Source organism: Misgurnus anguillicaudatus, chromosome 22 (assembly GCF_027580225.2).
Source record: "Misgurnus anguillicaudatus chromosome 22, ASM2758022v2, whole genome shotgun sequence".
Taxonomy (NCBI): Eukaryota; Metazoa; Chordata; class Actinopteri; order Cypriniformes; family Cobitidae; genus Misgurnus; species Misgurnus anguillicaudatus.
This window is the reverse complement of record NC_073358.2, coordinates 45,000,248-45,026,891: the sequence shown is the minus strand read 5'-3', so window position 1 is coordinate 45,026,891 and position 26,644 is coordinate 45,000,248. Positions and strand designations below refer to the sequence as shown.

General features: G+C 37.0%; 1 protein-coding gene across 2 annotated transcripts in view; it reads right to left on the bottom strand.

Annotated features, from left to right (window-relative positions):
• kremen1 (kringle containing transmembrane protein 1) overlaps window positions 1–19,726 on the bottom strand; it is an 86,292-nt gene extending 66,566 nt beyond the window's left edge. Inside the window, exon 1 of one of the 2 annotated variants that reach the window (XM_055198564.2) lies at window positions 19,348–19,726. In XM_055198564.2, coding sequence (XP_055054539.2) covers window positions 19,348–19,420 — 73 coding nt within the window. In that variant the 5' untranslated portion in view covers window positions 19,421–19,726. The remainder of the gene's footprint in view (window positions 1–19,347) is intronic. The other variant, XM_055198562.2, reaches the window with a different exon arrangement.
• Between the last annotated feature and the right edge of the window lie 6,918 nt (window positions 19,727–26,644).

Genomic DNA, 26,644 nt, shown 5'->3' with positions numbered 1-26,644 from the left:
TTTCATCATGATGCATACACCCCACCCCTTTGATTGTCACGCCCCCCGGCAACGCCCACCCGCCCAATCCTACCACCTTAACTAACAAATTTTCTGCGGGAAACCCTGAATATATAATTTTTTAAATAAAATATTGCTGTTTATTATTCCTTAACTGTTTTGCTGGTGCACGTAACTTAAAGGGACACTTTTTTGAAAATAGGCTAATTTTCCAGGTCCCCTTGAGTTAAACATTTCATTTTTACCGTTTTGGAATCCATTCAGCCGATCTCCAGGTCTAGGGGTACCACTTTTAGCATAGCTTAGCATAATCCATTGAATGCGATTAGACCATTAGCATCGCGCTCAAAAATAACCAATGCTATGCTATACTATGCGTGCAGTAGAATGTATCATGTAGGCCAGGAGATGCATTGCATTTTGTCAAAATGTACATCCATCGAACGTTGTACACATACAAGTCAAATAAACTATGCTTTGCAAGGCTGTGCGCATTTGGCTCCGCGCGTACGTTTGCATACACATAAAAAACTAACTATATGGGCTTCAGCTCGACTCACAACAGTAAACTTATAATGATGATTTATAATTTCAGTTGTCGGGTAATTTTTCGTAGATAATTTTAATTTGACTTTAACTCAGCATGTCATTTGAGGTTAAACAAGGTAAAGAAAAAACTCTTCAAAGAAAATGTTTGGTTTCAAGCAGAGATGGTGAAAGAGGTGCAAAAGAGGGTTTAGTTGCATAGCAGCTATAATAAATCACTATCATCATTCTACACAGTAAACACTGTCTTTATAAAATATCATCCAAAGACTGAGGGGCCGTTTCCCGGACAGGGATTAGACTAGTCCTAGACTAAAAGAAATGTAAGAGCTGTCCAAACTGAAAACAACTTGCACTGCCATATCTTAAAATACATCCGTGCTCTTTGTTTCGACTCAAAATGCACACAAGTAATGTTTTTAGTCAGGAATGTTTGTTACATCTAGTTATATTTCCTAATGCAACTAAGACTTAGTCCTGCCTTAAACTAATCTCTGTCTGGGAAACCACCCCTGAAAGTTTATCAGATTTAATCATCCCGCAGTATCCTCTTGAAGTACTTATTAAGTTTACCTGCATTTAAAAAGTATACTCCATATAATTCCATTACGCAGCCAGACACACAATAAAAAGCCTTGTTAAGACTTTTAAAGAATCGTCTAGAATAGTCTTTAATTTTATTCTGCCCCATAGGGATAAGCTATTATAAAACGCTGTTGCTTTTAAAGATCATTTGCCTGGGACAGCAGCATAGATAACTTCACTCACGGCCTCGAGCGTACAGACAGATGTTTGCATGCTGGTGGCAGTTTTGTGTCGAAGCAATTCGGCCACATTAGATATGTTTTTGAATTTAGCCTAAACAAATCAATATTTGTTTAGAAGACAGTCATTATCTCATACGTTTTAGTATGCCGTTTTGCATTTTTCCTAGAGGGATTGTCTGGTGTTTTCTATGCAAATGGAGTCGGTTTAGAATTTCGATTATACGCCAATTGCTTGCCACCTGATAAGAATCCGCTGCTGTCTGCATGCGAGGCTTATACATGGAGAAAAGTAAAAGGGAGAACGTGAACGAAAGAGTGAAATAAGCACAACTCAATGTGACATGCTCCGACCGCAGGCATTTGCAAATGTCAAGGAGAAGCAAAGAAGCTTGTGAATATTGCACAGGCGCAAGTGTCTGCAGATGAAAATCGCAGCGATCCATGGAAGCGAGGCATACGTGGTGAAAGACTGATGAAAAAGAAAGGAAGAGACATAGGAAATAATAAACGAAAAAGTTCCTCTTGTCGAGCAGATCTTGTCTTTTAAAGTTTACTGCACTTACACCCTAAAGACTTTGAAAGATCTTGATCTTTGTTTAACTTCATTTTCCATTAGCATCGTTGTTTATGGATCAGCTTCATGACATTTTTAGTGAGTACGCGTGAAATCACTGAGAAAAACTTTAGTGCTCTGTCAAATCTCAAAAGATCTGATGGATTTCTGAGTTGTGTTTCGTTTAAGTATCAGATTTTTCCTAGAACTGAAGTACAATGTTAATGTGAGACAAATGTTAAAATACAAAAATATGGAGCTGTGGATGTGGATTGCATAGTAAAATAATCTGGATTTGGGTTGAATTCATTTTCAATCGCAGACTTGGCAAACTCTGAGCTCGGTTTGTGACATTCTTGAGATTTCTGAACTCTAATGGAGAAATTTGTGAAGTTTCTGTTTTTTTTTTTTTTTTGATGCAGAAGACTTTAAAGGTGCAGTGTGTAATTTTTAAAAGGATCTTTTGACAGAAATGCAAAATAATATATAAAACTATATTATCAGGGGTGTATTAAGACCTTTCATATTGAACCTTTATGTGTTTATTACCTTAGAATGAGACGTTTTTATCTACATACATCGAGGGTCCCCTTACATGGAAGTCGCCATTTTGAGCCTCCATATTTCTACAGAAGCCCTTAACGGACAAACTTTTTTAACTAAGTTGTATCTCCGATGATGACATGTTTGTCCAGTGGTGGCTACAGTAGCTTCTCTTTGTGTTTCAAAAGCGAGGGGTGAGCAGTGGACTGAGCCGTTGGTTGCAATTCACAACCTCACCACTAGATGCCGCTAAAATGTACACACTGCACCTTTAAGAGCACCTATTTCATTGCTTAAAACAACGTTATATTTGGGTATTTGGTATAATACAATGTGTTCGCGTGGATTATTGTTAAAAAAACACATTATTTCCCACATACCGTACATTTTTGTAGCTCCAGATTTCACTTACTTTAATGCACAGATTCATGTACAAAACTCATCGATTTGAAAAGCTCTGTGTCCCTGATTGGCCAGCTAATCTGTACGTTGTGATTGGCGTGAATAACTCTGACGTCAGCAGGAAATGTGACACTCCTTACCATGTTTGAAAGATTCGGACACAATGCAATGCTAACAGGAGTTAACTTACAGTCTGTGAATCTGAAGCAGGAGAATTTTTGTATACATCCCAGGTTTGTTGTAGTCCAAGAAAAGAGATTTACGTTGGAGACGATAACTCACGTCATCGTTTATTTTGAGGTTTGTACCTTTTGCATATCGTTTACATGTACTAACAACACCAAAGGAAATGTAAAACCGTGAATAAGATAAATGGTGCACTTTAAAGGGATAGCTCACCAAAAAATTTATATGTTTAATTTACTTACTCGAGTTTCTTTACTCAGCTGAATACAAAAGGAAATATTTTGATAAATGTTGGTAAGCTCCATTGACTTTCATAATGTTTGTTTTTCCTACTATGGAAGTCAACAGGTACCATCAACAACACGACAGTGAATAAATGATGACAGAATTTGTATTTTTCAGTAAACCGTCCCTTTCAGCAAAAGTTTCCATTTGCTTCCCATTTAATCTCACTGATGTCTAATAGAAATTTAGATTTTAAAGGTCCATTGTGTAGATTTTTAGCGGCACAGGACAAACATGTCATCATGTAAGACAACGTTGTGGCAAAACACGCTCTATAGAGAGCGGTTTTTCTGTTTAGGGCTACTGTAGAAACATGGCGACGCAAAAAGCCACTTTTAAGGGGACCCGGGGTGTATGGAGATAAAAATGGCTTATTCTAAGGTAATAAAAACAATACAGTTCATTATGTAAGGTCTTTATACCCCACTGATAATATAATTATGTATATTAAATTGCATTTCTGTCAAGAGATCCTTATAAAAGTTACACATTGAATGCTCCTTTGATTTTTTTGTCTTATTAGAGTAAAACCTTGATTCACTCATTGAACAGGAAGCAGGAATTTCACCAGGAACCCTGTGGTGTTGTCTACTCCTTAAACATTTACATAAGGTGTAACTGAAAGCAGTGACTGCCTGACAACCTGATGTTTCAATGTCTGTCCCTTTGAGTTCGGCTGATACGACAATCCCAAGAGTCTTTGTGAGGCCTTGCTCTGTATTGTTTTCTTTCCCACTCGTGCTCTTCACACAGATATCAATGCTGTCAGGTGTTATCAGTTCATTCAGAAGGTGACAGGAACTGCTCACTTCAGCACTCGGGTTTATCGCACTGCAGGCACTGAGCCATCATTCCCTGACAGCTTAAAACTGACTGATACTATTGATTAAACAACAGTAAGCCACTGAAATTGTCACAGGAACACGACACTTTACAAAGAAAAACAATGAGAGACGTAATTGAACCCATACGTGCTGTTTTATGCGTGTGTCTGTGTGCACTGATGTGAATTTTGCAAAGGAATATGTGCTGTGCCAAAAGGTCAAGTCGGCAGTAGGGATGCGGAGAATTTTAAAAAACTATTTTACGAATCAGGAAAAAATCCCCAAAATTGAATTTCTACCATAATTTCCTGAAGAACAGCGTCAAGAAGCTTAAACCTTACTGGGTCACCATGAGGTCATGACATTTGGTTACGAGACATGCACAAACCAATGAGGTTGGATATAACTGATTTGTTATAAAAAATTGCAGTGCTTCTTAGGGCACAGAGAGAATGCAAGGGTGATGTAGACAATTTCAATAAATAACAGATACATCAATTAGGTACTTATAAAAAATGCTATAGGGGTGGTTTCCCGGACAGGGATTAGCTTAGAGAAAAACACCACCGTTTTTCAATATTTCACTATATTCTTACCTCAACGTAGACAAATTAATACATACCTATCTTTTTTCAATGCGTGCACTTTTAATCTTTGTACAGGGCCTCGTGAATTGTGTTAGCATTTAGCCTAGCCCCATTCATTCCTTAGGATCGAAAAAGGGATGAATTTAGAAGCCACCAAACACTTCCATATTTTCCCTATTTAAATACTGTTACATGAGTAGTTACACGAGTAAGTATGGTGGCACAAAATAAAACTTTTTTTGGAGCCATAGGAATGAATGGGGCTAGACTAAATGCTTACACATTCAAGAAGCGTTGTACAAAGATTAAAAATGCACGCATTGAAAAAAAGAGGTATGTATTAATTCATCCAAGTTGAGGTAAAAACATGGTAAAATATTGAAAAACTGTGGTGTTTTCCTTTGAGCCAGGACTAGGCCTTAGTTTAATTAGGAAATATAACTAGTTTTAAGAAACGTGCCTTACTTACTAAAAACATTACAGGGACTAGTCTAATCCCTGTCTGGGAAACCGCCCCCTAGTATTCTGATCATTTTTAAAAATTTAAGGGGCGTGTGCATTTAAGTGCATTTATAAGAGTTATAAATAAAATCATAACATTTATGAATGTATTCTGAAAAGTACAAAAAACAGACACTATATATATATATATAAATTCTAATAGACCCTGGACCACAAAACCAGTTATATGTGTTTATACATGATCTATACATGACCTTAAAGCTGAACTATTTTATACAACTATTTAAAAATCTGGAATCTAAGGCTTTGTCCACACGAAGCTGGTGCATTCCCTATCCGATCATTTTTTTACTTGTTCTAAAAAAATAATCCGTAAACACGAAACCACTTAAACCGACTGAAAGCGGTGTAGTATATGCCGGACCAGTATGGGGCGTAGGGTTGCCGCGGTGACAGAATTTTCCCACCGGTTAATCGGCGCGTCACAAACCCGGTAATCCCGGTTTCACCGTGTGGGAGGGGCTTATAAATGCGCATGCAGACGTGCACATTTTACTTTCACTTTTGAATTACGCAACTGTTTAAATGCAGTGCTTGCGTACGCTGCGTTAAATCGCGTATGAATTTGCGTGCAATGCGAGCGCAACAGCTGGTTTAATTAAGTGCTTGAGTCAATGTGTGCAGGTAATTCTCACAGAACCCGCCAGTCCCAAGCAGAGCAACCGGCTACTTCGCCATATAGCGCTGCTTGAATGATGGGTTTATTATTTTTCTTGATGAAAAACACAAGAACAAAACGATCTCGGTTATATTAGACATCATATATGTATATTATAACAACAACGAGTAAGCACGCGGCTTCTGTCATCATCTAGTCAGTCAGCTTGCCTCGCACACTCTGACAGGAATAAATGAAATCTGACACCTGCGGCTCTGTGACGTGACGCGCGTTCAGCTCCGCTGTCAGCATACACACTCAGTTGTAAGCGTTTGCTTTCTCTAACGAAACTAAATGATGTAATTACACGAAAATATCAAAACGACGGTGAAAGACGGTGTCGCGGTGGGCAAGTGATCTAACCGGTGAGAGGCTGAAGCACCGGTTATCACCGTTTCACCGACCATCGCGGCAAGCCTAATGGGGCGCTGCAATTCTGCCACAGATATACACTATACACGAAGAAGAAGACTTTGAGCATGCGCATAACCAACGTATGATGTTGTCCATTATCGCTTGTTGCTCACCACAATTGCATAGAAGCAATAGATTTTGCGGTAATAAAGCTAGTAGGCTTTAGTAGCTTCTGTAGCACGAACACAATCACGTAGTCCGCCGTTATTGTTGTTGCTGTTACGTGTGACGCTTCCGACACGTGATGTGATGACGTTTTCGCTTCACAAAATATACCGATAGGCTGTACACACGAAACCGCAAGGGTGTCGATTTCAGATTTATCCACTTTAGGACCCGGTTTCAAAAAATAGCCGTTTCACTCTCCCAAAACGCCAGATCCGTGTGGACGAAACGGCAATACGATAACAAATTTATACGTATACAGTGATATGCGTCTCCGTGTGGACAGCCCCTAAAGTGGTTCAAAGAAAATGTTTTGTTGTAGAAATATCCAAATTTAAAACTTTATAAATGAAAATAACTAGCTTCCGGTAACGGCGCCATCTTGGTCGCGTCCACATTCAAGATAAGAGCGTACACAGTGTATGGAGGGTTCTGTGCCGCTGCTCTGTGACCCCGCCCTCCTAATTTGTCATACGTCACTAAGAAAAGTGCGTACATTACGCTGATACTCTCTCCTGAATACAGAGGAGTCTAAGATGGCGGCGTTACCGGAAAATAGTTATTTTCGTTTATAAAGTTAAAATGTGGAAATTTCTACAACAAAACGGTGCGGATTACCCTCAGAAGATCTTTGTTTGTCATCGTGGAGCCGTTTGGATTTCTTTTGTGAAGAATGGATGCACATTTTTTGGATTTGAAGGACGTGGACCCAGTAACTTTACACTGATTAACTGAAAGATCTAAAACATTTTCTAAAATAACTAAAAATGTGTTCATCTGAAAAATGATGGACATATACATCTCAGACAGCTTGTGGGTGAGTAAATCATGAGTTTAATATCATTTTTGGCCGAACCATCCCTTTAATATCCCAATAATTTTTGGCAAAAATATGAATAATTTTGACCCATACAATGTATTGTTGGCTATTGCTACAAAAATACCCCTGCGGCTTATTACTGGTTTTGTGGTCCAGAGAAACATATATACACATTTAAATGCTCTTTCTATAGCTTTATAGTTTATAGCTTTTACAAATTATTTAATAAAATTTCACTATAATCTATCCATTCATTGTTCAAATTCGCTTGTCCTCCCATGGCTGTGGGAAGACTGGAGCCTATCCCTCATCACTGGTTGCAAGCATAAATAAAATATCATATTTATTCTTCCCCAGAAGGACGTTTTTAGCATGCTGTCCATCCAACAGTCAGTTACTGATACAGCACTAAAGCACAGCATGATGTGCCCTCTTCAAGAACCTGCTGCTTAAAATGTATCCTACAAAAATAAATACGAATCGAAATAAATCACGGCAATAGTCGTTGGACAACAGGTCGACCATTCTGACCTGCACCCCTGCCAGACAGGAGGACGAGGTCGACCCTTTGACCTGTGCAGACTCCACAAGACACCAAACAAAGGTCGACAGGAAGTTGAGGAGTGGATGGCATTTCGGCCAGAATAAACTGCCACAGATTGAAAACTGCAGCATGGGAGGAGACTGAGGTATTTGCCTTTCGCCAACTTCAGCCCATTCCAAATCTATGTTTATAAATATGGATATTTTTCTGAACCGGGCATCTGACATATCTCAGCACGTGGGATGTAGCGATGGTGGTTAAGAGGCAGATCTCAATCTCTCTCCCACTGTCTTTCACTGACCATTGCATATTTCTCAGAAAATAACAGTGTCAGATATAGCTTTAGCAAAACACAAGAACTGCTGTGCAGTGTGCTCGAGAGATGAAAACGCAGATTTGAGAACGGGTTTGCCCTTTGTCCTACTTGCAAAATGCATATGAATGCAAAAAACGATTTGGGTGCCCTGATGTCGCAGATGATAAACACTAGGGATGATTGAGACTTGTGTTTAAAGGTGCAGTATGTAATTTTTTGAAGGATCTTTTCACAGAAATGCAAAATAATATACAAAACTATATTATCAGGGGTGTATAAAGATCTTTCATAATGAACTGTTATGTGTTTATTACCTTAAAATGAGACGATTTTATCTACATAAACCGAGGGTCCCCTTACACGGAAGTCTCCATTTTGTGCCACCATGTTTCTACAGATGCCCTAAATGGACAAACTTTTTTTACTAAGTTGTCTCCGACGATGACATGTTTGTCCGGCGATGGCTAACGTGTGTTTCAAAAGCGAGGGGTAAGCAATGGACTGAGCGTTGGTTGCAATTCACAACCTCACCACTAGATGCCGCTAAAATTTACACACTGCACCTTTAAATCTTACATATGCATGTGGCAGATGCTTTTATCCAAAGCGACTTACAAGCTATACGTTTTATCAGTATGTGTGTTCAAACCCATGACATTTGGCAATGCAAATGCAATTCTCTACCAGATGAGCTCCATGAACATATAAAAAAAAAAAAAAACAAGCGACAAATATGAGAAATAATAATATTGATGCTTGGCTTACAAACACCGCTAGTAGCACTAATACACATTTTAGGAATAAAGGGAAAGAGGTAAACTGGTTTGAGAGCAGGCAACAGGTATAGGACCTAACTATCCTTAGGCTTGACCTTTGACCCAGGGCGTAACATCAAAGGATGCAAAAAGAGAAGCACAGATGATGTCATAAATCTTTTGTGTACGCCCACATTCCATTTTAAATGTAAAGCAGACTTTTTATTTGACCTAATGCATTATGACGTCATTTCCATACATGGAAACCATCACTCAATGTATCTGCTTTTAGTATTATTAATACGATATGATTTGAATGTATGAAAGGATGCTAATGCATACTTAAAGTGATTGTGATTCATACTGCTTAACCACAAGACAGTGTGTACACTCACACATACCTTAAAGAAATGGTTTTCATACTAAGATATTATTTAATGTGTTTTACCCAGCCTTATTAGATTTGGAGTAAAACATGATTTGATATGAAACACGAGCCTTTTGGTTAGTTAGAACCAGCCGGTTTTTGTAATGTTTGACAGCATTCGTGATGACATGTTCAAACTTAAGTTACGCCAAAGTTGAATAAATAAATCAAAACAGCTAATATACATCTATCTGCGTTCGGGGTGAAGAGGTGGTTAGCCGAGAGTTCTTCTTCTAATTTAGTGACAAAAATACCCACATCAGAGCGCGTCAGAGGGCACAGGCATTCCTTTGGTCCCTACATTTCCCAGAAATCCTTCCACCCATTTCCTGCCAGCATATCCTCACATTTACACACAACAGGCTGTAATTACCCACCCAGCTGATCCGATCCAGAACCAACCACCGAGAAACATGGAACACAAAGATGCCTCTGTAACCAAGGGTGACACAGAGGAATACAGGCCGTACTGCTCCTCTGGATAGGCACGGAGACTGTGTGGTTTGACCTATCAATCCCTGTTTCTGACTCTCACTCAACTACACATCGTGTGTTAATGAAAATATTTGAACACAGAGCTCAGGCAGGATGAGAAGCAATGGGAGGTTTAGCTGCAAAAGTCATCACCGAACTTTCAAAACATCCCATAGAAACGAAAACTGTCAATTAGGTCTCGTTTGGTTCTCCTAAACAGAAGTGAGATTAAAGTATATTAAAGAGGGGAATTCTGCATATTGTATTTCACCTGCTTCTCAGATTTGTTTCCTGAGAAAAACCCTGGAGTTATCATGTGACACATCTAAAAATTTATTTTTTTAATATTTGCCGAAACATTTTGAGCATTCCAATAAGAACGCACTTTACCAAATTCAATGTGATATGCTAGTAAAAATCAGTAACACTTTACAATAAGTTGTATTTGTTTGTTTTAGTTAATACATTACATGATCTAACAATGAACAATACTTTCACATGATTTATTAATTTATTAACTGGCCATGTTTCTATCCAAGGCTTTATTTGTGAAAAAAGTTTTAGGGCATCATAAGGTTTACTGATAGCTTTTGGAAATGCTCATTATCGATTAAATTTTGCAAATGTCAACAAAATGATTTTACATTTAAGTTTGGCGCATGAACGCAATGTCAATACCTCAAATGTCACTAAAAAAATTGTTTTGTAACACATTTTGTTGTAAAAACAGCTTGTAACTAGCCATGTTTCTATCAAAGGCTTTATTTCCGGAAAAAATTTAGCGCATCAACAGGTTTAGCGATATAGCTGATGGAAAAGCTTATTATCGATTAAATTTACTAAATGATGACAAAATGATTTTACATTTCAGTTTAATGCATAAATGCAATGTTAATACTTCAAATGTCGCCAAAAAAAGTTTGGTAACACGTTTTGTTTAAAAAATAGCTTGTAACTATCCATGTTTCCATCCAAGGCTTTATTTCCAAAAAAGTTTTAGCGCATCAAAAAGTTTTAGCGCATCAAAAAGTTTTAGATAGAAATGCTTATAATCGATTTAATTTAGCAAATGTTGACAAAATTATTTTACATTTAAATTTAGCGCATGAATGCAATGTTGAAAACTCAAATGTCGGTTTAAAAAAACTAGTTTGGTAACACGTTTTATTTAAAAAATAGCTTGTAACTAGCCATGTTTATATCCAAGGCTGTATTTCCGGAAAAAGTTTTAGCGCATCAAAAAGTTTAGCGATTAAGCTGATGGAATTTTATATTATCGATTAAATTTAGCAAATGTTAAGAAAATTATTTTTCCATTAAGTTTAGCGCATAAATGCAATGTTAACACCTCAAAAATAGTTTGTTAACACGTTTTGTTGACAAAATAGCTTGTAACTAGCCATGTTTCCATTCAAGGCTTTATTTGCGTTAAGTTTTATTACATCAAAAAGTTTACCGATATAGCTGATGTAAGTGCTTATTATCGATTAAATTTAGAACATGTTGACAAAATGTTTTTACATTTAAGTTAGCATAAATGCAATGTTGATACCACAAATGTTGCAAAAAAAACTAGTTTGGTTACACATTTTTTGTTGACAAAATAGCTTGTACCTAGCCATGTTTCTATTCAAGACTTTATTTGCATTTGTTTTAGCGCATCAAAAAGTTTAGCGATAAAGCTAATGGAAATGCTTATTATCTATTAAATTTAGCAAATGCTAAGAAAATTATTTACCATTAAGTTAAGGGCATAAATGCAATGTCAACACTTCAAATGTGGCTAAAAAACTAGTTTGTTAACACGTTTTGTTGACAAAATAGCTTGTCATGTTTCCATTCAAGGCTTTATTTGCGTTAAGTTTTAGCGCATCAAAAAGTTTAACGATATAGCTGATGGAAGTGCTTATAATCAATTAAATTTAGCAAATGTTGAGAAAATGATTTTATATTTCAGTTTAGTGCATAAAGCAATGTCGATACCTCAAATGTCACAAAAAAACCTAGTTTTCTAACACGTTTTGTTGAAAAAATCGCTTTTTAGCGTTTCGCATCAAATAGTTCAGCGATATGGCTGATGGAAATGCTTATTATCCATTAAATTTAGCAAATGTTCACAAAATGATTTTACAAATAAGTTTAGCACAAATGCAATATATTGATACCCTAAATGTGGCCAAAAAAATAAATAGTTTGGTAACAGGTTTTGTTGAAAATTTTCTATAAGATAACTGTACGCTTTATTTGCTATTGGTTGTAACAAAAACCAAATGAGTTTGATTAATGTTTTTCTATACAATAAGCAGGATGTATTTATGAACTATTGAAATGAGTTTGCAGGACTATACATTCTGTGCATTCAAAGCCTTACATTAACGTAAACATGCCAAGACAAGCAAGTTTCGCAAGAAAAACGGGTCGATGCTTCAAAACTCTCTCGACAGCATTTGTGTGGCGGCCCAACAAAGACAAACAAAAGCAAAACAAAACTGTAATGCCTAAGAAAATAAATAATCCCTTTTTGCAATAGTCTTTGCACAGTCATGGACTCCGAATGAATCGAACGCGCCAGCACTTTGTCAACAGGTATATACAGAATGAAAGAATTAAAAAGGAAGTGGTGGAGCGGACAAAGAAGAACACAAAAGTTCTTTCCTTGCCCACGTTTCCGACCACCTGGCTACTGTTTCCCTCCCAACCCATACTTCACTGTCAAAACCGCTTTGAGGGAAGACACTTGACACAGTGCAGGCGCTGCTTTCCAAAAAACACAAGACGAGGCTGAAAAAAGAAAAGACAATGTAGAGGAATAATGGAGATGGAGGAGAAGAGGAGAAAAGGCAATGGCTTGGGGTGGAGGCAGATGAAGGATCTGTCAAACACATCTGGCAACAAACCTCCAGGAGGCAAATACACCCCCATCCTCTGATGCGCCGCACGATGTGGTGACAGATGCATGATGCTGTGTGGTTCTACCACACTCACTTATCCATGGGTTGACTGGCAGTGACGTCACTTCCTGTGATGGATGCTCAGGGTGACAGACTTTGTTGGTGCATGTTTTGATGAAATATAAACCGGTATTTTAAAAGTCAGCTAAAAGGTTTGTTCCATCTTCGCCCGTGCTGTGAAAACTGTGTTGTCAGGTAAACTAAGCAATCCGAGTCGTGTGACAACATCTATATTAATCGCCTTTAGTTGAGTCAAATTTTTTTATTTAATATAACTGACTAATTGATTCATTTTTAGGGGTCAGATAAGGTTAGGGCTCTCACAATGATTAAATAATCGTCTCATCGCAATTGTTTGACCTCATCGCAATGATATCAGATCACCGCGATGATTGCACATCTCTCTAAAAAACACAAGGGGGAGCTGCAGCGCCTGTATAAACGAGACAGTATTACATTACTTTTAAAAATGTGTTATGTGTATAAATATTTACTGCCAGATAAACCTTGCAAATGATTTCATTTAAATAATCACAACGGTCTGTGAAAATGATTTCATAAACAAAAATGTATGAGAATTAAATGTCAAAGCAATAAACAGGCAACTAACCGTCATAATTTTTTAAACAATTAACCGCCAAATAATCGTGACAGCCCTAGATAAGGTAAAAACGGCTCCTTTACTACATCCCATGAAGAAATTAGGAAACATCGGAGAGGTTAAATCCAGCCAATATGTATAAGATAATAATTTAACTAATACACGGATTCATTTGAGAGTCTCTGGATTAAACACTGTTGTAAGTTATTACTCACACTCAAGAATAAAAATAACTTAAAACGCTGTGTTTTGATCAGAGATCTAATTTCAGATAACTCTACGATTCTGCGAAAGACAAGGCATGACGTGGATTTAATAACTTAAGCAAAATGACTGATGCTTTGAAGTCTGTTCGCCCTTTTGCCAAAATCATTCCAGTCATTTTCACAATCGGCAGATTCTCTTTTCATAGACAAACACACCAAAACAAGTATCGTCAGGTCTACCTTAACTAGAAAAATGTTGGGGAATTAATACAACTTTTTAAATCCATAACAGTAATAAACATTACATCATAAACAGTTCCTAGTGCCGCCTGGCAACCATTCACAACAGCTACAGTGAGTTAGCAGCACAAAGATCATGGGTTTAAACCCCAGGGAACACACATAATGATGAAAAAATTTAGCTTGAATGCACTGTAAGTCACTTTGGATAAAAGCCTCGGCCAAATAAAAGTTAATGTTTAAATGTTAATTCTGGAACCCAAAACCCACTTTACCATCCGTGAGCTCAAGGGCATGAGTTCGTTTCCCAGGGAACAAACATACTGATAAGATGTATGGCTTGAACACGCTTGTAGAGTAAATTGCTTTGGATGAACACGTCTGCCAAATGTGTAACTGGAAATGGCCTGGTCTAGGTGTTAGTACAGCTGGTTTGATGCAAATTCATCCAATATCAAAAACAGAAGGTTTTGCAAGGACAGCAATATTGCGTTTCTCTCACTTAATGAAAAATCAGAGATGCCAGCCATGCCCTCTCTCTCAAACATCTCAGAGCTCCATTTATCCTCCAAAGTGAGTTTGCTGCAGGCTTCATCATCACATGTTTCAATTCCCGCATCTCATCAGACATAGAGAAGAGCAACAGGTGCTTTTCACTAATCAGATATCAATAACTCATTTACAGAAAAGCAGAAGATGAGGAGGGACTGCATATATACCAGTGTTTCTCAACCCACGGGTCGGGGTCCACTGGGGGGCTCAACAAACTATCAAGGGGTCCTCAAGATTACTCAAAATCATACAAAACAAGACATATAATAAGATAAAGCAACAAAAAATTAAGTTATTATTAAGTGTTTGGTTTTTCGTAATGAATGTCTGTCTAGTAATGCCAAGCTCTAGTACTTTTATTTGGTATAAATTGTGAGTGGGGGGGCTTTAAATATTGTTGTGGACAATAATTGTGGCCTTGAAGTAAACAAGATTGAGAACCACTGATATATGTGTATATATACACACACATGTCAGGGCTCCAGACTGCCACCAAAATTTGAGAGTGTGCCACTGAATTTTACATCCAGTAGCATATGTGCGACCAGTAAATTTGACCTTTTTTTGTGATGTGACACTGAATTTAAAACAGAATATTGTACTTTCTGCATCTATCATCTAAGAAATTATTAGTAATACATCAGAAATTAGTAGAAATGTGAATATTTGGTTAGCATGTTGATTTACGGTGTGTGCCCCTAAATTTTCTGGTTGTGCCCCTAAAATTTTCAGTTGGGTGTGCTCCTAGTGAAAAAAGTTAGTCTGGAACCCTGCATGTATAGAACTAGTATAGACGTTTTTTTCACGGTTAAGTGCATGGCCCAAAGTTAACTTCCGAACTATGTTTGTTTATCGTTCTGGCCCATGGCTAACCTCGTTGATGCGGACGATTCTCAATCGATTCCCTAATGTCAAAAATCTATTTTTAAAAGTAAGTTTACAAATAATAACGTAACCCAAAAGGCAGAAGTCAACTTCAGGGGCGGTGCAGCACACGGACCTACAGTTGATCTTACACGAGCATGGAAAAAGTAAAACAAATACATTTAGCCTCGTTTGACAAATTTTAAACGGCAAGATTAACAAACGTTTGTAGCAAAAGTGTCAACACTAGTCTAACTTTCAGCGCAAATGCGATGTAATGATGTCACAAATATGTTCAGTAGTACATCAAGAATCGATTATGAATCAAATCATGAGGGTCCAAACGATTCTCACCCCTACTGTTTATTAGTTTATATAATAAAAAAGTCAAACTACAAACAAGCACAACTGGCACTTTGGATATTATGTAGTGACCACAAAATGTAAAACAAATGAAATTGGATATTTTAGGTTCTTCAAAGCAGCCACCCTCCGTCTAGATTACAGCTCTGCAGAATCTGGGCATTTTCTCAAGCAGCTTCGTGAAGTCTTGTCTGTAATTCTTTTGAAAAACTTTTGTAGGAGTTCCCATGTGCTGTATTCTGGCCACTTGATGGCCGCTTTCCCTTTACTACCTGCTCCAACTTATCCATAAAAAACAAATATAAAAAAATTTCATTGGTGTTTGCAAAACAAATTTGAAGCGTGAGCCTTCACATGAAAGGGTTTTCAGATCCTAAAAAAACGGGTGGATAAATTCAGCAGATTGTTGGACCTTCCAAATCCAGTGAGCCATCTAGTAAATAGCTAAGTTTAGCAATTGTACCAAATCTGGCATGTTTCTAAATCAACCAATCAGATTGTTGGATTAGGTTTGGAATAAATCGTAGGTTTAGGACCACATTTAGGGGTTGTATACCATTCTTATCAATTCATATGGGTGATTCTCACGAAACCATTGAAACACCACGGCACTAATGATTTTAGCTTTAAAATGTGTAATATAGTAACATTAAAAAGCATCAGAATTAACGCAATACTGTGTTCTACCTTGCACAATGTGTGATTTCAACATAAGAATTTATAATTGGAAATTTTATCTCATTTTCTGCTGAAATTCTCATTACCGCAATGTGTCCGGCTGTGTTTGAACATGCGTTATGTTGTAATTTAATCAAATTAACACAAAAATATTAAGAAAAAACATAAATGGATGTTTTGCTAGACTACTTTAGATGACAGAAAAAATATTTACTGAATATTCATGTATAATAATAATGAAGAAAAATTAGGAAAATGATGTGTCCATGCCTGATGTTCTCATCCTCGGCAACACTTTTTGAGAACAGTTTAAGCACACATACAAAATTTTAATAAAGTTTGATTTTGAGTGACCAAGCACATGGACCAGTTACTTCAAGATGGCTACCAGGTAAGATCATTTTTTTACACTTAATTTGAAATATTGTCTTGTCAGAATGCTTACACGACATTTTGATTATCATTACCGCAACAGATGCTTATTAAATGTTAATTTAATTAATAGAAGCATAATACTTTGATTTTAAATGCATGTGCAGAATCTCCAAATTATGTTCCTTCAGGTTTGTCATGTCATTTTGAAAATATGTCAGTGTTGATGTTTTCTGACTGTTGCGGTAATGAGATTTTTTAGGACTCATTTTTTTAATTATGTTACAAAAAGTGTTAAATGATAAGTAAAAGTTTTTAAATTAATGTTCCCATTTACTCCAGACTTTGTTTTTCAATGTCTGGTGGGAAAAAAGTAAATTTAAGCAATTTTTACATTTTCATGCTTGACATTTTTAAAACCAAGTTTTCGTGAGAATCACCCATATATGGTTATATAGGGGCCATGGTTAAGAGTTGGGTTGGGACGGAGACACATTTCTTTGACATGAATGTTATTCCAGGATTAACAAAAGGTCTTGAGGTGACTTCAAACCTCCTTCCCTCCCATGATTTTACAAAACACTTCACTTGTCAGAACTAGTCACAATTTTGTCACAAACCTAAGCTGTGATATTCTGGTAAGCAAGCTTAAATAATGCTAATACATGGGTAGAGATGACAGCGCTTATGCATCACTCGGATATCCCAACCCGTCATTTAAATCAAAGGCTATAATTAAGAAACAAAATTTGAAAGAGAGCACAGGGGATTTGCTTTTGAAACTTGAAATACGGCACAAATGACAGCTTACGCTAGCGAATCGACAAACTTGAAAGCTCCTATTACAATCAATGCCACTGACACATGCTTTGTGTAGACAACTTATGCACCTTATTGTGCATACTATCCATCCTAAAACATATTTGAAACCTGTCCCAAATCGTACCCAGACAGCAGACGAGTCCGGGCCGGATCTGCGCCAAAGTCAGCAGCTCCAGAGTCGTATGCTGTCTGGTATGTTGAAATAAGCATCCTTAAAGTACCCAAACAATCTGCTATTTCTGGTGAAAATTGTAGTTCTATGCACTCACTACTGGCTTATTACCCACAATGCATTGTGAGAGGGAGAAGTTTAGGATGGTACAATGAATTAATATATCAAATAAGTGATGCTTTACTGAATTAATAAATGAAACTACATCGTAAATGACATAAGGAATACTAAAATAAGAAAAGCTTAAATGCAAGCAGCTGTTTTCTGATATGTGCCTGTTAACAATCAGAATGTACTTTTAATCAAAAACATGACTTCAGTTACATGTTAGGTACCAGTACTTGAATACCATGTTGCCAATAACAAAAACATAATTTTAGTCCATAGTACAGCAAGCTTATTTGATTTAATGACACTTGATTGACTGGGTGCTGACGTCAGGGTTTGCCTGCTGTTGCTGAAACGTTGTGGGTCAAACTATTTATGAACTTTTACTTTATTAGGTCGCAACTTAACATTTAATTAACATTGTTTTGGGTTAGGTTACGTTTAGAGACCAAATACTGTTCATTGTGTGGTACTTGACGTGTTGAGGAGTTTGCGTAAGCAACGCAAACGCCATGGGTTCGATCCCAGGGCACGCATATGGCGGTAAAATATAAAGCTTGAATGCACGTTACGTAGCTATGAATAAATGTAAAGTAAAATAAATAAGTGAGTCGGATGGTGTCTGTAGGCTACTAAAAGATTTCAAGTTCACCGCGTGGACAGAGATAGCCTGCTTCAAACGCGGCATAAATGCTTCCAGATTTGTGGTTTCTGCACGAACATAATCTGTCATTTGGCTTTCAACTAGCCTGCTCTGTGTTAAGCTATATCTGATAGACAGAACACGAGATGCCAATAAAAGACAAGAAGATTAGCTGTTTAAACCCAAAAGACGAACTGTATTGCGCATCACTATGAGAACGTGCTAGAAATCTGTAAGCATTTGCAATCGCAAGAAAAAAGTTGAAGGAGATGTGTAATAAAACATGAATTACGATATAAACTGCATATCAGTACAGTAAATATCTGTAAGGGATGTATAGCGTAGTCATGTTGGCACACAGAATTAACATATTTCGCACTTAGCGGGTTTGTGTTTGTTTGTAAAACTGAAGTTCAGACACGCATCCTCTGTGAACAGGTACAGGTCCCTTGCGGGGATAACGTCAGTTTCTGCCAAAAAAGCGAAGCTTTATTTTGGCTAAAAGCGTAAACTAAATGAATTAGTTAGTTATTGTTAATAAAAGAAAACATTGGTAACTTAATAGCAAACACTGTCGTCCAAAAAAGCTTTTACAACAGTAATAACAGCAACAGTAACTGTTGCAACATGGTGTTCTGGTATCTGAAATCGTTGTAAATTTTGCAATACGTATGAACATGATAGGCTACCTGTCCGGTATAAGCAAGTGAGAAATAGCAAAACGCAACTAAGCTTCATATTAAATATATCTTCTTCAATTATTTAGGGTAAAATAGATGGTGTGGTTCATTAAACAAAACGCAAGACTAGGCGAGAAAAGTGACAGAAACACAGCCGATGCTCGTCTCGGGACTCTGTAATCGCGATGCGCGCTACAATATAACACTGCGCGACGATGCAATGCAACAATGAAACAGTGTAATGTTTCCCAAGTGTTACAGCATTAAGCATGCAGACTATCACAAGTCATGAAAGTTGCAAACTAACCCGTATCCAACTCGTAAGAAGTTGACGCGGTGAGACAGACGAGGAGCAAAGCTACGATTCTCCAAGGATCCATCTCTCTCTCTCTTCTGTAGTGTTCTGTAGGAGATCTCCTTCTCTTGTCTTGACTTCGGTTGTCCTCTCTTCTTCTTTTCTCGCAGGTGAGCTGTTCTCGGTGCAGTCTGAAGCAGTGGAGAGTTGAATGTAATGTAACGTTGACGAGCGCCGCGTTAAAAGCGTCTGAACTTCTGGCAGATCCGCGCTGCCCCCAGACACACAGAAGATAGCAGAGAAAGTAGGGATCCTATTTCAGATCATGTGACAGGAAATCGGGGCAATAGATTCAACCTGCCCCGTGCATGGGGTATATACCTGTTGCGCGCTGTGTGCCGGCCAAAAATGTAATAGGTGTGTGTGAGAAAACAGAGAGTTAGGAAAACAAGATTTGAATACTATTAATTAGTGGTATGTGTGACCTATTTTAATATACTGTAGATGGAGAAATAGATAGAGAAGACGACAGACAGAAAGAAAGATAGACAGAAAAAAGGACAGATAGATAGATAGACTGGCAGATGGCAAAAGAGATTTACAGACAGAGAGAAAAGCGACAGACAGACAGACAGACAGACAGACAGACAGACAGAGAGACAGATAGATAGATAGATAGATAGATAGATAGATAGATAGATAGATAGATAGATAGATAGATAGATAGATAGATAGATAGATAGATAGAAGGTTGATATGAAGAAGGATGGAAAAGAGATATACAGACAGACAGATAGATGGCAAAAGAGATTTACAGACAGAGAGAAAGGCGACAGACAGACAAAGAGATAGAAATATAGAAGGGTGATATGAAGAAGGGTGGAAAAAGAGACAGACAGACAGACAGACAGACAGACAGACATATACATAGATAGATAGATAGATAGATAGATAGATAGATAGATAGATAGATAGATAGATAGATAGATAGATAGATAGATAGATAGATAGATAGATAGATAGATAGATAGATAGAAGGGTGATATACAGATGGATGGAAAAAGAGATATACAGACAGAGAGAAAATCGACAGACAGATAGATAGAAGGGTGATATAGACAGACAGAGAGATTGACAGAAGGACAAAAAAATCGACAGACGGACAGCAAAAGAAATTTACAGAGAGAAAAGTGACAGATAAACAAATAGATAGACAGACAGATGGTAAAAGAGATTTACAGACAGAGAGAAAAGCGACAGACAGACAAAGAGATAGAAAGATAGAAGGTTGATATACAGAAGGATGGAGAAAGAGATATACAGACAGACAGACAGACAGACAGACAGACAGACAGACAGACAGACAGAGACAGACTGACAGACAGACAGACAGATAGATAGATAGATGGGTGATATGAAGAAGGATGGAAAAAGAGATATACAGAGAGAGCGAGACAGAGAGAGAGACAGACAGACAGACAGACAGACAGACAGACAGACAGACAGATAGATGGGTGATATACAGAAGGATGGAAAAAGAGATATACAGACAGACGGACGGACGGACGGACGGACGGACAGACAGACAGACAGACAGATAGATAGATAGATAGATAGATAGATAGATAGATAGATAGATAGATAGATAGATAAACAGTCAGACAGACAGATAGATTGACAGAAAAATCGACAGACGGACAGCAAAAGAAATTTACAGAGAGAAAAGCGACAGATAAACAAATAGATAGACAGACAGATGGTAAAAGAAATTTACTAACAGAGAGAAAATCGACAGACGGACGGACGGACGGACGGACAGACAGGTGATATACAGAAGCATGGAAAAAGAGATCTACAGACAGACAGACAAAAAATAGATAGATAGATAGATAGATAGATAGATAGATAGATAGATAGATAGATAGATAGATAGATAGATAGATAGATAGATAGATAGATAGATAGATAGATAGATAGATAGATAGATAGATAGATAGATAGACAGACAGGCAGGCAGACAGACAGACAGACAGATAGATAGAAAGAGATTTACAGACAGAGAGAAAAGCGACAGACATACAGACAGATAGAAAGATAGAAGGGTGATATACAGAAGGATGGAGAGACAGACAGACAGACAGAGAAAATCGACAGACAGACAAACAGTCAGACAGATAGATAGATAGATAGTTAGATAGATAGACGGCAAAAGAGATTTACAGACAGAGAGAAAAGCGACAGACAGACAGACAGACAGACAGACAGACAGACAGACAGATAGAAGGATGGAAAAAGAGATATACAGACAGCGAAAATCGACAGACAGACAGAAAGATAGATAGGTAGATAGACAGACGACAAAAGAGATTTACAGACAGAGAGAAAAGCGACAGACAGACAAACAGACAGACAGACATACAGATAGACAGATAGATAGAAGGATGGAAAAAGAGATAGACAGACAGAGAGAAAAGCGACAGACAAACAGATAGATGGAAGGTTGAAATACAGAAGGACGGAAAAAGAGATATACAGACAGAGAGAAAATCGATAGATAGTTAGATAGATAGATAGATAGATAGATAGACAGACAGACAGATAGACAGATATATAGATAGAGTAAGAGAGATACAGAAAGAGGGAAAATCGACCAAGAGACAGACAGACAGACAGATAGATGCTGCTCACAGGTCAACTTCAATGGCACACATTAAAAATTATCACTTCTGCTGAATGTCTCTCTCTAGTGGGAGATCATATGAATGCTGGGTTCATTACATCAGTCTTTAGAGCACTGCATGCTGAAGACAGGAGCCATGACAGATTCATTCAATGACTTCACTGACCACTGAAATTAAAACGAACTCACCCAAAACCCCAAATAGCTTGGTAAAAATAACACTAGCTGCCTGCTGCCCTTTCAAAACCTTGAAATGATTTGCTTGGGTACAGTATGAAAGCGACCATAAGCGGGTGAATCATGAGGATGGTCAAAAAGATGAAATAAAGAGCTCTCTGAAGGGGCCTTTATCTACCTCCTTGTGGATTAAGGATTGATCCAGTAAATATACAACATGAACTTGTAATAGTTCAGCCTTTCAAGATTAAAGATTGTCTCATCCATTGCATTGCAGCAGCCAAACACTTTATTAGCAGCTTACAGATTACAATTATTAGGATCATTAAAGCAAGACTATAGTCTCAATGCACATCCATCAGTCATCATTCAGTAAGTGCATAGACATACATGTATATTAGTCACGATTCAATGCATAAACTAAAAACAAGTTACTCAGGTGCATTCGGGACAGTTACAGTGGATACGTCGCAGTGCCTCTGGTTGTTGTCTGATGTTTGTAAGTGTGTGATAATTATATACATTTAAGGATGAACAGACACACTCCCCTATATATATAGCAATATATAGCAGCAGACATGCATGATCTCATCCTTTAAGTGTTACTATAGCTCAAGTGGTGAAGCATAGTGCCTACAGTGCCAATGGGTTCAACTGTAAGCAGCCAAATGCGTACAATATAAAAACAATACCTGATATGAATATACAGTACACTGTTCTCATGCCAACATTAAGCATTTGTTATGCATTTATATCATTTAATGTAACTTTAATGCTTATGCTTTTAATTAATAAAATATTTACTTCATTCTGTAAACATTACACAGCTCCTAACGATCAAACACTACAACCACACATCGTCAGGAAAAAAATGTCAAAATATGTACCCCAGCTGTCAGTACCCTTTCTAAGGGATTAGTCAATTTTCTTAAAACAAATTCCAGTCAATTTACTCACCCCTCTGTCATCCAAAATGTTGATGTCTTTCTTTGTTCAGTCGAGAAGAAATTATGTTTTTTGAGGAAAACATTCCAGGATTTTTCTCATTTTAATGGACTTTAATGGACCCCAACACTTAACAGTTTTAATGCACATTGAAAGTGCAGTTTCAAAGGACTCTAAACGATCCCAAATGAGGCAGAAGGGTCTTATCTAGCGAAACGATTGTCATTTTTGGCAGGAAAAATGAAAGAGATGCACTTTTGGACCACAACTTCTCGTCTTCCTCCGGTCCTGTGGCACGCCAGCGCGACCTCACGTAATACGTCATGTCATCACGTCAAGAGGTCACGGATGATGTATGCGAAACTACGCCCCAGTGTTTACAAGTGTGGAGAAAGAGGACCGTTCCGACGTTGTTGTATGTCGAATGATACTAATTAATGTCTTTGTGTCAGTTTATTGTTCAAAATGGTCCCCAAATGTGCATTTCATATATGTAACACGTGACCTTTTGACGTCATTACGCAATTACGTGAGGTCGCGCTGGTGCATATTTTTTATTTTTCTTGCGAAAAATGACAATCCTTTCGCTAGATAAAACCCTTATGCCACGTTTGGTATCATTTAGAGTCCTTTGAAACTGCAATTTTCAACTGCATTAAAACTGTTATGTGTTGGGGTCTATTAAAGTCCATTAAAATGATAAAAATCCTGGATTGTTTTCCTCAGAAAACATAATTTCCTCTCGGCTGAAGAAAGAAAGACATCAACATTTTGAATGACATGGTGGTGAGTAAATTATCTGGATTTTTTTTAGAAAATGGAATAATCCTTTAAAAAGGTCTTAATATGAAGTACTAATACAGTATGAACACTTTAGGTCCAAAGCTGTACTTTTTGAAAGGGTACCGCCCCAGTAACATCTGGGGTACATATTTTGACCATTTTTCCTGACAGTGCATGTATTTATACAGTATAAGCAAGATGCATTGCGTATGTAATTAAAGAGTAGAAAGAAGTACCGGAAGAGTGTCAGTCAGTGAAGTTTCGGTTATGGTGAGCAGGGTGAATTGTATCTGGGCAGGGTAACAACAACACTGCGTATGAACCTTAAGTGGTCAATTACAGAGTATTTCTGCATGCGCACACAAGGTGTGTCATCAGTTAAGAGTCAAGGAAACCTGAAAAGCAAGTCTGTTTTTGGTGTTCTCATACAAGTTATTTTCCAATTATGTTTTCCTGTACGAAATATTTAGGATGGTCAAATACTCTGATATTTTTATATTTGACATGCTTTACAGATTTGTCATATAAGGCTCGAGATGTAAGTAGATAATAAGGCCTCTGTGTCTTGTTATAACATGTTAAAAGCAGTTTTTTTGGTCGACGGGAAAGTCCTACACTTATATCATTATAAATGCCTTTTTACAGCTTGTATGGTTTACACATCTTTTAAAGACGAACGGTTTTAAGATGTTTCAGCGTGCTAATGTAGATACTGAAAGCGAGTAACCGAGCCAAAAAGTAATTGGCTGGTTCTCACCTTAATTTCAGGTATAATCTTTCTATCACTGTCATGATTCTTAACTCAGTGTGCTTGTTTTAATTTGATTTATGAAGCAAAAAACATGCATAAGTCTAATTACGAATACTGTCATGTTTACTCCTGTTGGGATTGTGTTGACCATTTGTTATTACTATACAGTGTATAAGGTATGGGTGAAATTTGAAAAAATAATAAAGGTACAAGTGTTTGGGATGGTACCTTTTAAAAAGGTCCTAATATGTACAATTTTGGTACAGACATGTACCTTTGAGGTACCAGTATGTAGCTTTGAGAAAAGGGACTGTGCCAATGACAACTTTGTACCTTCTTGTTCACATTTTATTCTAGAATTACAAATAGGTATTTACATTTTAAATTCATGTAAACATTTATATTTAAACAAAACATTTTACATCAAATAAAACACCAGATTTCAATATAAAATTTAAAATATCTGCAGGTCACATTGTACAAAAGTTGTCACTGGGACAGTACCTTTTAAGAAAGTCCTACAATTAGGAACAGATATGTACCTTTAAGTTACCAGTATATGTACCTCTAATGTACCAATGTTTACCTTTGAGGTACTAATAGGCACCTTTTAGGGACAAAAGTGTACTTTTAAAAAGGTACCGCCCTAGTAACAACTTTTGTACCTTCACTCTTAACCGGAATTAGTTGACATTACTAGAAATTTGTAAGGAAACCCGTTATTAATAATTATTTTAGTTTTACACAGGGTGAAACTAAACCAACCTAATGTCATGGTAATCCATGTTATAGTCACCAAAAATGTGATCACTTTATCCGTATCCATGTCACGGAATTCAGCTTTTTCCGTAACGGGAGCACGGATGTCTTTTCCGTGTCACTCCCACGGATTGTTGTGCATGTTATTTTACGTTTTCTCGTTGTTTTTTCCTATTTTCAAATCATTGTCGCTTGGGGTTAGATTTGGGGTTTGTGTTAAGATGTACTTTTATGTATTGGTTTCTACATTTTTCTTCCGCTTTTAAAACTATTCTCGTCTGGAGTTGGGGTAGGATGTCTAAAAATGTAACAAAGTAATTCTAACCCCAAGCGACAATGGTAAGAAAATAGGAGAAAACAATGAAAAAACAACACATAAAATGACACGAGAAATCCATGGGAGTGACATCCGTGCTCCCGTCACAGAAAAAAACTGAATTCCGTGATATGGACACGGATAAAGTGATCACATTTTCCGTGACTATAACACAGATTTTTGTGAGATCAGGCTGAACTAAACATGTTAAGTTGTATTTACATAGAACCTTTAGTTGTTGTAGCAGACAAATCAAGTTGCCATTAATAGTCTTTACTAAAAAGCATTAGTTACTAAGTTGAACAAAATTCAGTAAACTTTATTTTAATTTAATTGAATTTGTAATATCAATTGCTCTGTCCTACGGAAGCCGAGAACGGCCATGGACTTTTATTTTTATTTTGTATGGATTTATTTTTTTAAGCACTGTTATCTTGTAATAACGACTTATTAATTCGTTATCTCGATATAACAAACTTTGTTATATCGAGATAACGATTTTTTTTTATAACTAAATAATTAATTAGTTATCTCGAGAAAACAAACTTTGTTATATCAAGATAACGAATTAATAAGTCGTTATTACAAGATAACAGTGCTTAAAAAAAAATCCATACAAAATAAAAATAAAAGTCCATGGCCGTTCTCGGCTTCCGTACTGTCCAACATTCTTGACTTAATCAAGTTAATTAAGTTAAACGTTTTTTTTTTTATTCCTTTATATTACTTTTGGTGTTATAAATGGTAGGTATTATAACACAAAATTCATGACTCACTATAAGTCAATCATTGAATAAACGTGATTCTCCTCAGAAACACATACAAAACGGTGACTTCACAAAATTATAATTTACAACAAAACAACATCAATAACATTAGAGCTTAAACCTTTATGACA